This window comes from Athene noctua, chromosome 1 (assembly GCF_965140245.1).
Source record: "Athene noctua chromosome 1, bAthNoc1.hap1.1, whole genome shotgun sequence".
Classification (NCBI taxonomy): Eukaryota; Metazoa; Chordata; class Aves; order Strigiformes; family Strigidae; genus Athene; species Athene noctua.
Window position 1 is genome coordinate 205,256,223 of NC_134037.1, and position 15,873 is coordinate 205,272,095.

The 15,873-nt window shown below is 39.9% G+C and overlaps 1 protein-coding gene across 1 annotated transcript in view; it reads left to right on the forward strand.

Annotated features, from left to right (window-relative positions):
* The window catches only part of NALCN (sodium leak channel, non-selective), a 248,446-nt gene that overhangs the window by 202,462 nt on the left and 30,111 nt on the right, over positions 1-15,873 (forward strand). Inside the window, exons 20-26 of the mRNA XM_074910888.1 lie at positions 9,076-9,177; positions 9,613-9,682; positions 10,947-11,038; positions 11,201-11,323; positions 14,422-14,478; positions 14,854-14,974; positions 15,076-15,207. Of these exons, the coding sequence (XP_074766989.1) occupies positions 9,076-9,177; positions 9,613-9,682; positions 10,947-11,038; positions 11,201-11,323; positions 14,422-14,478; positions 14,854-14,974; positions 15,076-15,207 (697 nt within the window). The remainder of the gene's footprint in view (positions 1-9,075; positions 9,178-9,612; positions 9,683-10,946; positions 11,039-11,200; positions 11,324-14,421; positions 14,479-14,853; positions 14,975-15,075; positions 15,208-15,873) is intronic.

A 15,873-nucleotide genomic window follows, 5' to 3' on the forward strand; every position in this document is an offset into this window, starting at 1 on the left:
GGGGGGGGGGAATAATTGCTTGAATTAAGTATCCAGTTTTAATAATTTGGTAATATGCTAGAAGATAATTCAGACTGTGTTCATACAAATGTTTCTGCAAAATACAGTGATATTTTTCTGAATACTAGAATGAGCAAGAAATGAGATTCTTTGTGCTTCTAGGAAAGTTATGAAGTTAATCTCTGACTAAATTCTCTCTGGACACTAATACATTAGTATAATACACCACCTCTCTTAATAGAATGAGCATACATTTTCATTAGTTTGTGTTAAGGAGGCTCTCAAATAAGCAAAAAACAACCAAAGCATTAAAAAAAATTATTTCCAACACAACCAACACTCTGCAAACACACAATGGCAGATTCGAGTGTCTGTAAGAGGAGAACAAAATTATCCCACAAACTTGCTAGAATTTAATGACAACACAAAATGCTCTGTCACTCACCTAAAAAAAAAAAAAAAAAAGAAAAAAAAGAGGCCTCTTAACCTCAAGAAACTTCATAGGGCAGCATCCTGACCCATAGGAACCTCAAGGAATTTTCTTGGATGCCATCCTGACCCAAGGGGAGAGTCCTCAACCTCAGTGCAGTGCTCAAAATGGCTCACCCAAGGTACTCCATCTATACCCAGACTAAATCTGATCTGTGGTCAGTATCGGCTCCCATTGGCCAAGGGCCCCAAGTATCATAAAGTCCTGAGAACAAGGGCACAGAAAAAGAAGATCAATATCTGCTACACTTCAGCAGCCAAGAAGCCCTATTTTCATTGGGCGGGTGCACCTGCCACAGTTTTTTTATCACAGGAACATAAGACTATTTGTCAGAAGGGAACTTTGGAGGCATGTTGTCCAACTGTCTACTTCAAATAAGGTCTGTTGCTATCCTTGGATCAGATCAGCTTTGCATCTTTCCCCTGCTCTGGTTCCAGCACTTCATTAACCTACCCTTGAGAGAAAGTTTTCCAGATGCCCAGTCTGAACCCTCCAAGACACTGTTTCTGGCCATTGCTCACTGCTTGGTCATCTCACAGTAAAAAGTGTTTAACTCCATGATTTAACCTCCTCTTCAGCAAAGGAAACAATCCCAGATCACTAAAGTCTCCCTGGAGGTCATGTGTTGTAGGCCACTGACAGCTGGTACCTAGTCCCGTGTTTCAACATCCCTTTTGAAGTACCCAAAAGTGCGTCAGAGGTGCAGTCTCTCCAGCTCTGAGTAGAGGAGGGGTAATAACTTCCCTCAGTCTGCTGGCTACATTCCTCCTTAATATAGTACGCAGTTTGCTTTATTGATGGCAGGAACACATTCACCCAGTTATCATCCAAGACACTCCATCCCATTCAGACCCAGTGCAAAATATAACTCCCAGATTCTTTTCTCAGCCAGCCAATCCACAGTCTGCATGGACACATGGAGGTATTCTGCACCAGGTGTGAAACTTTGCACATTTCCTTGTCCAACTTTCTGAAGCCTTTGCTGACCCAGTCCTCAAGTTTATCAGGGTCCTTCTGGTTTAATGCTCTACCATTCAATGTGTCAAACACTGCTTTTCAGTTGTCCACATAGCCAGTTTTTTCATCTTGAATATGGTGATGATAGGGTTGAGTGTTTATGAGTAAGAATCAGGGGGAAGGCCAACAAGGCAGATATAATGGTGGGAGTCCATTACAGATCACCCAACCAGGATGAAGAGACAGACAAAATACTCTGTAACCAGCTGGGAGCAGCCTCACAATCACTAGCCCTTATTCTCACAGGGGACTTCAACCTACCAGATGTCTGCTGGAAATACAATACAGCAGAGAAGAAACAGTCTAGGAGGTTCCTGGAGTGTGTGGAAGAAAACTTCCTGACACAGCTGGTGAGAGAGCCAACTAGACAAGGTGTCCCACTGGACCTGTTGTTTGCAAACAGAGAAGGACTTGTGGGTGATGTGATGGTTGAAGGCGATTTTGGGCATAGTGATCATGAAATGCTGAGTTTTTGATTCTTGAAGAAGTAAGGAGGGGGCCAGCAGAACTGCTACCGTGAACTTCTGGAGGGCAGACTTTGACCTGTTTAGAAGCCTAGTTGATAGAGTCCCTTGGTGGGCAGTCCTGAAGAGCAAAGGAGTCCAGAAAGAGTGGACATTCTTCAAGAAGGAAATCTTAAAGGTACAGGAGCAGGCTGTCCCCGTGTGCCAAAAGATAACCATCAGGGAAGAAGACCAGCCTGGCTGAACAGAGAGCTTTGGCTGGAACTCAGGAAAAAAGAAGAGTTTATGACCTTTGGAAGAAGGGGCAGGCAATTCAGGAGGACAAGGATGTCATGAGGTTATACAGGGAGAAAATTAGAAAGGCCAAAGCCCAACTAGAACTTAATTTGGCTACTACCATAAAAAATGATAAAAAATGTTTCTATAAATACATTAGCATCAAAAGGAGGGCTAAGGAGAACCTCCATCCTTTATTGGATGCTGGAGAGAAACATAGTGACAAAAGATGAGGAAAAGGTTAAGGTACTTAATGCCTTCTTTGCCTCAGTCTTTAATAATAACACCAGTTGTTCTCTGAGTACCCAGTACCTTGAGCTGGAAGACAGCGATGGGGAGCAGAACTAAGCCTCCATAACCCAAGGGGAAATGGTTAGTGACCTGCTACACCGCTTAGACACACACAAGTCTTTGGGGCCAGATGGGTTCCTGCCAAGGGTACTGAAGGAACTGGCAGAAGTGTTCACCAAGCCACTTGCCATTATTTCTCAGCAGTGCTGGCTAACTGGGGAGGTTCCAGCTGACTGGAGGTTAAAAAATGTGACACCCATTTACCAGAAGGGCCAGAAGGAGGATCTGGGGAACTACATGATTGTCAGTCTGAGCTTGGTGCCAGAGAAGGTTATAAAGCAGATCATCTCGAGTGCCGTCACACAGCACGTACAGGACAACTAGGTGATCAGGGACAGTCAGCATAAGTTTATGAAAAGCAGGTCCTGCTTGACAAACCTGATCTCCTTCTATGACAAGGTGACCCTCTTAGTGGATGAGGAAAGCCTGTGAATGTTGTCTATCTAAACTTTAGTAAAGCCTTTGACACCATTTCCCACAGTGTTCTCCTGGAGAAACTGGCTGCTCCTGGCTTGGACAGGTGTACTTTTCACTGGGCTAAAAACTGGCTGGATGGCCAGGCACGAAGAGTTGTGGTGAATGGAGTTAAATCCAGTTGTTGGCCGGTCACAACTGTTGTTCCCCAGGGCTCAGTACTGGGGCCAGTTCTGTGTAATATCTTTATCAGTGATCTGGATGAGGGAATCAAGTGTACCTTCAGTAAGTTTGCAGATGACACCAAGTTAGGCAGGGGTGTTGATCTGCTTGAGGGTAGGGAGGCTCTACAGAGGGATCTGGACATGCTGGATCGATGGGCCGAGGCCAATTGTATGAGGTTCAACAAGGCTCAGTGCCAGGTCCTGCACTTCAGTTACACAACCCTGTACAATGTTACAGGCTTGGAGAAGAGTGGCTGGAAAGCTGCCCAAAGGAAAAGGATCTGGGGTTGTTAGTCAATAGCTGACTGAATAAGAGTCAGCAGTGTGCCCAGATGGTCAAGAAGGCCAATGGCATCCTGGCTTCTATCAGAAATAGTGTGGCCAGCAGGACTAGGGAAGTGATTGTCCCCCTGTACTCAGCACTGGTGAGGCCGCACCTCGAATACTGTGTTCAGTTTTGGACCCCTCACTATGGAAAAGACACTGAGGTGCTGGAGCATGTCCAAAGAAGGGCAGCAAAGCTGGTGAAGGGTCTGTAGAACAAGTCTTATGAGGAGCGGCTGAGGGAACTGGGGGTGTTTAGTCTGGAGAAGAGGAGGCGGAGGTTGCAGCAAGGTGGGTGTCAGCCTCTTCTCCAAGTAACAAATGATAGGACAAGAGGAAACAGCCTCAAGTTATGCCAGGGGAGGTTTAGATTGGATATTAAGAAAAGTTTCTTGACTGAAAAGTTTGTCAAGCGTTGGAACAGGCTACCCAGGGAAGTGATTGAGTCACCATCCCTGGAGGTATTTAAAAGACATACAGAAATGGCACTTAGGGACATGGTTTAGTGTTAGGTTTATGGTTTGCCTTGATGATCTTAAGGGTCTTTTCCAAATTAAATGAGTCTATGATTCTGTGATCATAGAAGGCACACCTTTGGTATCCTTTATTAGAAATTTGCCTGCATTAAATAACTGACTTGTATTAGTTCTAAATCACTTATAAGTTTCTCTGTATATATTTTAAGTTTTCTTTCTTTAAGAGTATGACTTCTTTCTTCATAACTGTGAGGCTTTGATGCCATGCATTTCTCAGAAGAAATATAGTTAAACTCAGTTGATGATTGTTGTCATCAGGAGCAAACTCCAGACTTAGTCACCACCTTCTTAAATCTCCACAAGTGTATGACATCGTTGGATATCACCTGCCTCCTGCAAAGACAAACAGAAATAAATACTGGAATGCACATAACCCTTGGTAAGAAGTTACTCTATTTTATGGGTTTTGTGCCAAGTGACCACTATGTTATGGATTGCTGTAAAGAGTTGTTGTGAAGGAGAGTTAGTGGTCTGTGGAGTCTCCAACACTGCAGATATGGAAAAGGAAGTTAACCAAACATCAGCCCAGAATAGTGTAGATATCATTGATCCTGCTTTGAGAGAGATGATAGACTATATGGACTCTTAAGGTTCCTTCTTCTCCATTGTTACTATTAATTCTTCTGTAATCCAAGGAAAATAATTATTATATGAACATCTGGTAGACAAAAGAATGAAACAGGAAAGCCCAAATGACAATGAGAATGTGAAATGGCTAAAGGAAAGAAACTATGCTACCACAGTTCAACAGACTGAGCAGACAATAAGGAAAATAAGTGACTCGCTCTGTTTTTTCCTTTAGAGACATATGGAAGAGAACAAGAAAAAACATGGAAAAGGAAAACCATTAATTGTCTAAGTTGCATTAATAATTCATTTTATTTCACCAGCCAAATTCAGATTTCTTTTTAAAATAATGTATTTTTCCCAAAGAACAGTAGTGTAGCTGTGTTGAAAATGTGCATTTTGCTCGCTATTCAAACAGTGCCTTATTTAATTAAATTTTATAAAATGAAAAACACTAGAACACCTATCAGGTGGATTCACCATGAATATTAGGTTGTCACATTTAACAATATATTCCAAGTTAGATGGAAGTATAATGAGAGCATAGAAAGATTTAGTAAGGATGGAAAGTCACAGTGAAAACAGTGCTGAATGAGACTGATAATTGAGCGTTTGACTGAAGTGTACCACACTGCTAAGACTTCAGTGTGAGCATGTTTTCAGGGAGGACAAGATCAAAAGTACACAGTAATACATGCAGTTGCTGCTGTTACTACATAAGTATTCACTCATTAAAATAATACAGAAAAGCAACAATTGGTGCAATACTGGAATGCAAGAAGATGAGTAAACACTTGTTGTGGAAAAGACGCCAGTCCGAGTGTGAGCCATGTGCATACCCTCTGCAAGACACCTTGGAATATTCATTGAAGGTATAGTATTTTGAAGTATTGATCAAAGCATTTAACATTTTACATTAGCTAGAAGAATGTTACTTGGACACTCTGTTCATTACTTACTATATTTTTCAGGGGTTCCAAAGCATGAAATAGTTTGAAGGACTTCAGAAGTTTGGACCTCATAATTGTTCACAGGTAATGCAAACTATGTGGTATCCCAATATTGTATTGTTCTATGTGGTCTTCACCTGTAGCCTGGCTTTCTGATAACCTACCACATCGCATTTTCTTTTTCAGGGTTTTTTTTTTCCATTTGTACTTTTCAATGCAAATTTGGAGCATGTAGTTTGCAGCTGTTGGACTCTGTTCAGAGTCCTGCAAGGTGAGTACAAAATCCAGAAGCTTGACATATTTCTTGTCTCTTTTCCTTTGTTTCATAACTTTCTCATTCCTCCACAAGTGAACATGAACCTCTCTAATATTTCACAGAGGTGGCATAGGAAGATGGAAAGGACAATTTTAGCTAAAAAAGGTAATTTTGCCTGCCTTGTTTGAAGAAAGGTCAAAAGATTCTGACCAGCTGCAGTTACATGAAGATGTATCAAGTCAAAAAAACTTCATTTTTTATCTCCAGTTTTCAAACCACATAGGAATGAATTTTTAACACTGTGGCACAGTGATTGTCCCAGGTGTGGGATTCACCTCCATATTAACGAATCTTCCTGTGAGCTAAGTGATGACCTCTGTAATCCACTTGACAAAGGTCTAGTCAATACAGGCAGTGTAGCCCAGTGAGATCTGTAGCTTACTGCTTTGTCTTTAGATGGCCATTTTATGATTACTTGAATAGCTTCCAAACACCATTAATGAAATTAATTGACCAAGCGTTCAATGAAGTTGTCCATATATGGACATCTAGTAATGTATGAGATGCCACAGGATGTCCAAAACATCCTCTCGAGGATGGCAGGAAATAGAGAAATTTGTAGAGGATGCACAGGGGACCTGGAGCAGCACCTGGAAGCAAGGCAAAATGTTCCCAAGGCATGGCAGGTGGCACTGGCCACCTCTGTACAACCAATTTAATTGAGTCCTACATCTCCACTGATTATGAGGCTCACATCTAGGCACTGAGAGTAAGCACATAAGTGTAAGTGTCTATAATAAGAAAACAGACCCTATTGTAGACTTTGAAATTGACAACTATTCAGTTCTGAAAACTTCATGGTGCCTGCCTGCTTTTTCAGAAGTCCCCAAACATCTGCAATTCTAGGTGTCTAAACAGCTGAAAAATTTACAGATCCTGAGTCAAAAGGGTAACAAAGCATACCCTTTACTAACAGTTAATACAAGGAAGATTAAGGCACTAATTCCCATCAAGTGGAGAATGCCAGGAGAGAGGCTGTCAAAAGTAGCTTTTTCAGCACAGCATTTTTTCCCTGAAAATACAAGTTTCTTTGCAGTTACTTGATAAAAATTTCTGATCTCTGTGTTGTACAACTGGCATGTCATTATTTCTCCGTTGACTTCAATAGAAGCTGCAGGGCTTCCAGAGTTACTGAAAATGAGGCGATGGATACAAATTCTAAATATGGATTTAGGGAACCTAACTTAGGCAGAGATCATAGACAATCCTAACAGTCTTTCTACAGGTGTTACCCTCTATGCGTACCCATTCTGTATAATGTATGGCTAAATGTATTTTGTTATACCATTAATAATCAAATAAGCCATCTTGTTCATTAGTCAGGTAAAGAATGTACTGTTTGAGCATTTAATGTTCTCTTTTATTATGGACACTAAGAGTTTATGTAACTTGGTATTCAAGTAATGTGTGTACAAGGACATGAAAAGTTTATGTGCAAGTCACTTTTTGATGTCAAAAAAATAATTTTTGGCTGTTAAAAGCAAAGCACAGTAATTTATATTTACAGGAAGAAAAGATAAGTTACCCACGTTGTCACAGCAAGAAGCCTCTATACAGAAGTCAGACCCCATAACTTTCCATTGTCTCTGCTGGGAAAAAAATGATTGTCATTTTAATTGAGTTGGGTATTTTTAGGAAATAATTTTTATCTAGGTTTTTTTGTTTTTTACAAGAAAATTGTAGAGGTATTCAAATGGTACCTCTGTTGTCTTCTGACAGTGTTCTGTAGTATCATCCTTCATAATATAATGCTTAAAATCCATTGGTATTAAAATATTAATGACTTGGCTAAGATGATCTGTGTTTTATAAGACATACAGTAATTTTCTTAGATGGCTTGATGCTTCAGTTCAGTGTAGTGTAACCTAATGCCTTTTATAACAAGTGTAGCACATTTACAGTCATATGATTGTTAGTGATGACACTGGCAGGCATTTTAAACTTCTCGTTTTTGTTCCAGATCTCACTTTGGATCCGTACTCATATCATTTATGTGTTTAAATCCAAAAGAAGAAGAAATAGTGAAGAGTGAAAAATAAAAGTTGCAGTCAGGAAAGAACATGCCTGGGACACATTTTGCCATCAAGCATGATCATCCCATGTTGTCAAGGACAACCTTTATCTAAGCCTTACAGTAGACTGGTGAAAAGAGTGGTTACTCCAGTAGCATGTAGTTTTTTTCATGTTTTCAAAAAAAAGTGGAGATTCAGTTCATTAAAAAGATAAAATATTACCATCTGGGTCTCGTGTTTCTCTTAATGGTTGTGTAACACAAAAAGAGCAATAAGGCATGAACTGTGTAAATTTAAAATTGCAGCATTCATGGAAAGTTAAAATATTTTTCCAATGTTGAAATTCCATTTCTCAGCCATTGGAAGATTTGTGTGAGTTCTTTTAGTGGAAAACTCTCTTTTTCTTAAGCAAATCCACTTCACTGTACCCATCAAAATAAAGATATGCATGCTCTGTTTAGCTGTATCACACTTACTAACCAACAAATACTCATTTCTGCTAAAATGTGTAAAACGTAAGAGGTGTTTACCAAAATTTAGCAAAAGCAAAATGAAACAAATGAACAAACAAGTGAAGAAATACACAGAGCAAAATTCTGCAACTTCAGTGCATTCCCAGAGAGCAGACATTGCGCATGACAGGATATCAACAATGTGAAGCTTCTAATTTCAAACTATATATGTTTCCAGTTATGTAAAAGAACACTCAAAGATATGCTTTAAGTCTTGAGTGTGTACATAAATATTTTGCCATGTACAGCCCTGAAAGGGAGCTGCCCTAAAATGACAGTTGTACTTGTACTGTTCCTTCGTTATTTCTGAGAAGTTGGTTTTACTGATTAGTGCATTGCTTAACCATTTTCACACCTAGTGAAGTCTGGAGGGACCACAAATTTTACAGCAAACTGAAAAAAAAATCAAAGATGGCCCTTGCTAAGGCCTGAAGGTTCATCAGATGACCAGTTATGTTGCAGAGTAGGGACCATTACCTTGGAAACACGTTTTAATTTGTTACTGTCTGTTAAGCTGTGCATGTGCTTCCAGAAGGCCAAGCTGACTTGTCTAAACATGCTGCCTCTGACATTATAATTTATACTGAAAACTCTGTGTCATCACGATTATATTTCTTCATAGGGCCTGCACTAGACAACGAATGCTGAGCGGATCCTTTGAGGGGCAGCCTGCAAAGGAAAGGTCAATACTTAGTGTCCAGCATCATATACGACAGGAACGCAGGTAAACATGGACAGAAAGGATGGTTTAAAAATATTCTTAAAATAAAGGTGATGAAAAGAATTACATTTGAGCAATATCTAATGTGTGAAAAACTTAAATTACTTGTACAAAGCACTCAATTCTACATTCTTCACTGTAACCATAATGAAATTTATTGTACTGTATAAATGGAAAAAAATGCCTTTTTATTTCAAATGTCATTTCCTTTGCTGACTACAAAGCTATCAATTTAAAGATCAGAAGGAAAGAAATTGGCTTATGTTAGACCAGATTGAAAACAATTGAAGAACATATAAGCTTCTGATGTTAGCAAGAGAAAAATGATAAGAATTTGAAATACTGGGTGGCTGGAGAGCAGTGCTTTATAATGGCCACCTTATAAAGGTCAAAATTTCATCTTGAGATGTATCATTAAATTGATTATGATTGTTTCAGGTCACTGAGACATGGTTCCAACAGCCAGCGAATCAGCAGAGGAAAATCTCTTGAAACATTGACTCAAGACGTAAGTCCTCATAGAAATGATGGCTTCAGTTTGAGAATATAAGGAATATGTACTATCTGATAAGTTATTGTGTAGGACTAATGTATATTTATGATCTTGTTTACAATTTGTCTTTTGGAATCTTGAAAGGAAGTCATAAAACAAAAACTGTAACTGCATCAGAATTATCCTCAAAATAATTTACATTGTTATTTCACTGATAGACTTACTTGTTTCCAAACACTTGCTGAGATAGATTCACTGAAGCTGTAGACACTACATTAGGAACACAACAATTGCTACCCAGGACACCTTAAAAAGCCTTACTCTGGAATTACACAAATTACTCAGGCTGGCAAAACAGCACTTCAAAATTTCTGATGGAAGATTAACAGTGTTTTTCAAACACCAGAACTGTCAGACAAAAGGACAAAGTCTGAAAGGGAGAAGAGTAATCACAGATTTCACTGTGGTATAGTTTGATGCAGTTAAGTGCATTTTCACTTCTGCAAATTCATAATGATATTTTGTGGATATCTATGACTATGAAAATTCAAGGGGCAATGTTAGTCCCTCCATTTCCAAACTCTATCAGTCATTTTCTAGATGTGCTTCATACTTAAAAACAACTGCATAGGAAGTAGTTAATGAATTATCCTGCATGGTGGTAGAAAGAAACTGAAGGTCATTAATCTTTTAAAGCAGATGTGGCTTTGCTTGTGTCCAATAGTAAGGGTAATACGCAGCATTACCCCTCCAGGGGTGCTCCAAAGACTTCCTTAACTCTGAATAGTAATGCTGATTGTACCCTCCACTGGACGAGTTCAGACAACATCCTCTTCTCCCTCACTGCGCTCAGCAGTCACTACCTGCATGTTCTGCCCAACTCACTGCCTGGCAGCACATGCAGCAGGCTTGAGAAGTTGAAAGGATGTCTAAAGCCTTTTCTTCCCAGTCTTTGCACTTAGTAACTTTGATGGTATTCATTCCAGTTCAGAGAGGTTGGCTGAATTTACAGGACCTTTGCTTTTAAAGTTAAAAGTTGCATTGGATGGGACTTCGTGCATTAAACTAAAACTGAAAATAACCTTGATGAAAATCAGCGGCTTTGTGCTGTAGATAGAAAATACTGTACAATTTGCTTGACTAAGTTGATGTGCAGTGCATTTGGAAATAAAGATTTTTCATTTGAATCTTTACATATAAACTACTGTATCTTGCTTTCATCTGAAATATTAAAAAACAGCCCACAGACCTCATTTAAAAGGAATCATTTTGCTTCTAGCACTCCAACACAGTGAGATACAGAAATGCACAGAGAGAAGACAGTGAGATAAAGATGATCCAAGAAAAAAAAGAACAAGCTGAAATGAAAAGGTATTTAGAAATCAAAAGTCTGAGTGCACATTTTTCTGTACTGAGTATTCTGTGTATGAAGTAAAAAGTATTGAGTCATGATGAAAAAAGAACAAAGTGTAAGGGATATTTTTGCCAGGTATAAACATATTACTTAATAATTTGTGTTCTGTCTTTCAAAAGGAAAGTCCAGGAAGAGGAGCTGCGAGAGAATCATCCCTATTTTGACAAACCACTTTTCATAGTTGGTCGTGAGCACAGATTCAGGAATTTCTGCCGAGTGGTGGTACGAGCTCGCTTTAATGCGTAAGTTTATTCCATATCAACAATTGGCTCAACAGGCATTTACTTTCATATCCTCAGAAGTCTGGGACTAACTTTTATTTTGAAAGGAAAACTGCATATAATGTGGTCACCACATGAGCTGGCAGTCCGTTGTCTATGGTGTAGTCTTCCTGTTGGAAGAAGGAAAGCAATAACATGCTGTGAAAGGGCAGACATGTTTGAGCAGGCTGCGATGACGAGATGGGCCAAGACTGTGGGGAAACTGGAGGTGTGAACTGAGAGGAAAGGGTAATGTTTTTATCCTCCATTTTTAGACCTTGGGGAAACAGCTTGCTATTCCCTTCCAATTCCTCAACATAAGGCGGGAAGTCTTTATACACCAACAGTTACTCAAAGAATAGAAAAGGGTGAAGAGAAGTGAATCCCACCAGTGCTCACTGAAGACTCCTTCGCCCATAATTAGAAACCAGAATGGGATGAGGAGGTGTTCAGCTGTGAGAGATAAAAGGAGAAAAGCTGACAGCAGGTGAAAACCAGGAAGACTCAATAACTAAACTATAGGTGTATGTGAGTGTGGCAGATACTGTGTACAAGCAGCTTGATATAATCTTACAGCTCTTCTTTTAAACCTCTGTCCATGGCTGGCACCCTAAATTTGGAGGTTTAATGCTTGTCGCCTTGCAAACAGGCAGTGTAAAACAGAAGATAGCTCAAGGCTATTAGCTAGGCACTTGGAAGACCTAGTTTCAGCACCTGCTTTACTGTTGGTTTTCTCTGTGCCCTTCAACAGATTACTTCTGGATAGACTGGAGCGATGGGCTGAGGCCAACTGCATAAGCTTCAATAAGGCCGAATGCCGGGGGCTGCCCTTGGGCCACAACAACCCCCAGCAGCGCTACAGGCTTGGGGAGGAGTGGCTGGAGAGCTGCCAGTCAGAGAGGGACCTGGGGGGGTTGATTGACAGCCAGATGAACAGGAGCCAGCAGTGTGCCCAGGTGGCCAAGAAGGCCAATGGCATCCTGGCTTGTGTCAGCAATAGCGTGGCCAGCAGGGACAGGGAAGGGATCTTGCCCCTGTACTCGGCACTGGTGAGGCCGCCCCTCGATTCCTGTGTTCAGTTTTGGGCCCCTCACTATGAAAAGGACATTGAATGACTCGAGCGTGTCCAGAGAAGGGCAACGAAGCTGGTCAAGGGTCTGGAACGCATGTCCTTTGAGGAGCGGCTGAGGCAACTGGGATTGTTTAGTCTGGAGGAGAGGAGGCTGAGGGGAGACCTCATCGCCCTCTACAGCTACCTGAAAGGAGGATGCAGAGAGCTGGGGATGAGCCTCTTTAGCCCAGTAGAAAGTGACAGGACAAGAGGTAATGGCCTCAAGTTGCGCCAGGGAAAGTTCAGACTAGATATTAGGAAGCATTTCTTTACAGAATGGGTTGTGAGGTGTTGGAATGGGCTGCCCAAGGAGGTGGTGGAGTCCCCATCCCTGGGGGTGTTCAAGAGTAGGGTTGATTTAGAGCTTAAGGATATGCTGTAGGTGGGAACTGTGCTAGGCGAACAGTTGGACTAGATGATCTCCAGGGTCTTTTCCAACTAGATGATTCTGTGATTCTGTGAATGAGAGGAAGGTTAGATACTCAGTTTTATAATACCCATATTAAAGTGTTCTGCCACCTATGTAGAAGCACATCCTTGAGTTAGGTGCCTGCTTTTCTATGCAACTGCTAACTTGATTGCAATTCACTGGTCCATGAACCAGCTGCAAATTAAAACAGCAAAACAAAACACACAAACATGCATTTCAATCCACTTGTCATGTCAGCACCTCTTAGCATTGTGGAGTGCCTGAGGGTAACAGGATATTTATATTATCAACAGTTTAATTAAAATGTTTTCAATTATAAGGGTAAACTGATTTTGTTAAACAGTCATTTTTTCATATATTTAAATCCTACCTACTTTATTCATTGTCCCACCCTGCTTGCCAAGTAGGATATGCTAGATACCTTTTTCAAACTGGTAGGTTACATATTTTCTTCTAGTAAAAAAACCTGAGGAATGGCACTATACACAATGTGCGGAAGAAGTATGAGCTTAAGACACAGAAGTCACTAAATTCAGTGGGATGGCACCAAAAGGAGTATATTCTGTATACTGACTGGTGTAAGTGGGTGAACCTGGCTTGTGGAAAGATGCCTCTTGTTCTTGTATGCATCCTGCGTTCTTATAATTCATAACCATGAAATCTCTTCTGGTGGTAATGCCTCGTTAGGTCAGCCATTTTTCACTTTAAGCTCAGCAAGGAAGTGATTTCACATCCCAATGGCTAGAGCCTTCACATGGAATATAGGATACCTCAGTGCAGATCCTGTCTTGGCATGGTTTGCTACAAGGATTTGAAAGATAAGTAAAAAGTGCCCCTAACCACTGGGGCAGGGGAGGCTTCTTGGATAGGGTTCTTTTATCTTCTCCCGCTGAAGCCATTCTGCTTTGTATAAAAAGGCTAAATAATTGCTGGAGCACAAATTTAACTTGTGTCACCTAGTTATGTGCTTATTACTTATAGAGTGGTTCTCACTCTCTGGCTGCCTAATGGGTGTTTGGATGTGGTAGGTGAAGCACAGAAATTTTATAGGAAAATTCAGATACAGGGTATCTAAAAATATTAATCAGAAATTTATTGAGGAAGTAATAAAAGAAATAGGGCTTGTGGAAGGATTTTTTTGTGTCAGCTGAGTGTATGGTCTTGAAGCAAAAGGAAGGAACTCCCAAGGAAGCACTTTGGAACATAAAATTTAGTACCAGGTTGTCCCCACCCCATCCCCAAGCAAAATACAAAATTAAGTCCTTGCTTACAAAATCAAGACCCAAAAAAATATCAGTTTAAAGAATCATTAGAGGAATTACAGGTAGGCCATGAATTAAAGTGATACTGGCTGTGTTAATAATGTGACTAAAATTGCACAGAATTAAGTGAAACTTTTACAGACATTTTAAAATAATCCAAGATAAAATGTAGCCTTGATTTTGGATATAAATTACTTTGAGGTGATGGATGCATGGTATAATTATAATGCTGACTAAAATAAGATGCAAATGACTGTATTTTTTCTTCTTTTTATAGTTCTAAAACAGATCCTGTTACTGGAGCTGTGAAAAATACCAAATACCATCAGCTTTAGTAAGCACTGTAAAAGTAACTTTGCTTGGTCACATAAGCCTGCAGTATAAGTGTGTGAGCGCACACATGCATGTATGTGATTATGTGTGCATGCACGTTTGTATTTCTTTTTTTTTCCCAAAAAAGGTTTTTCTTTCCATCAAATTGTTTGGGGAGGAGGATGAATAGGAAGAGGATTTTTTTATCAAACTTTTCTTCTTCACTTGCATGTAACTTCTCTAGTTTTACTCACATTTCTGAAATACTGAAATAGTTGACACTCCTCAGCTTACTTTATTCTTCATGGGAAAGAACTTAACTGTGGTGTAGACACAGTACAAGTGACACAGCACTCTCGGCATTTCTGTAATGGTCATCCTTATGTATTTTTCACAGTGACTTGCTGGGTTTGGTTACTTACCTGGACTGGGTCATGATCATCGTTACTATATGCTCCTGTATTTCCATGATGTTTGAATCCCCCTTCAGAAGAGTCATGCATGCTCCAACACTCCAGGTACTGTCATTGAATCATTTTACATTTAATGAAGCACAGTCACCTTGGTTTTCTCCACCACCTATTCTTAAATTATGACTGTTCTCTGTTTTGATTTTCAGATTGCTGAATATGTTTTTGTAATATTCATGAGCATTGAGCTTAATCTGAAGATTATGGCAGATGGCTTGTTTTTTACACCAACAGCTGTGATTAGGGACTTTGGAGGAGTTATGGACATATTTATATATCTTGTAAGTTTTTATATTTATGGGAGGTTTCTGTAGAGCTCTTATTTTTGATATCTTTGGATATATAAATATTTAGGAATGTTAAAAGTTTGTCTGTGCACCTTGGTGCAAATGCAGTAGTGTAATATGTGTGCAGACCCCACTGTTTTCATGTGTAGTCCTGTCAGTTAGGTGTAGAAATACTTGTTTAGACATCTAAAAATGTACTGACATGTGATAAGCACCAGGCAATTTAGTATAGGGCTGTTGTATGGCCCCTTTTAATTGCTTATTACATGTTTTATGTATCAGATCTCATTTCATTCCAAAGTAAGCTTGAGATCTCTGACCTTGCTTGATCATTTTTGTGTAGGAGAATCTTTATTTTCTGTTTCTTAGCCATCCCTTGCTTCCTTCCCTCTTGACAGTTCTCCTGCTTTATAGAGAGCGTTTCAAAAGCCTCTGCCATTTGACAGAAGGGCACATCTTTGTAGGTGGTGTTGCTATAGCAGAAAGAGAGCAAAACAGTATCTCTATATTCCATACCTATCAGTAGTGATTCTCAGAAAAAAAATGTTCTACTGTTTTCTTTGTCCCCCGGAAATTTCTTGCATTGCATTCAAATACAAGAGAAGGGTGTCTGTTTACTCTTCACATACGACAACAAACACCACAGAATGTGTCAAAAAC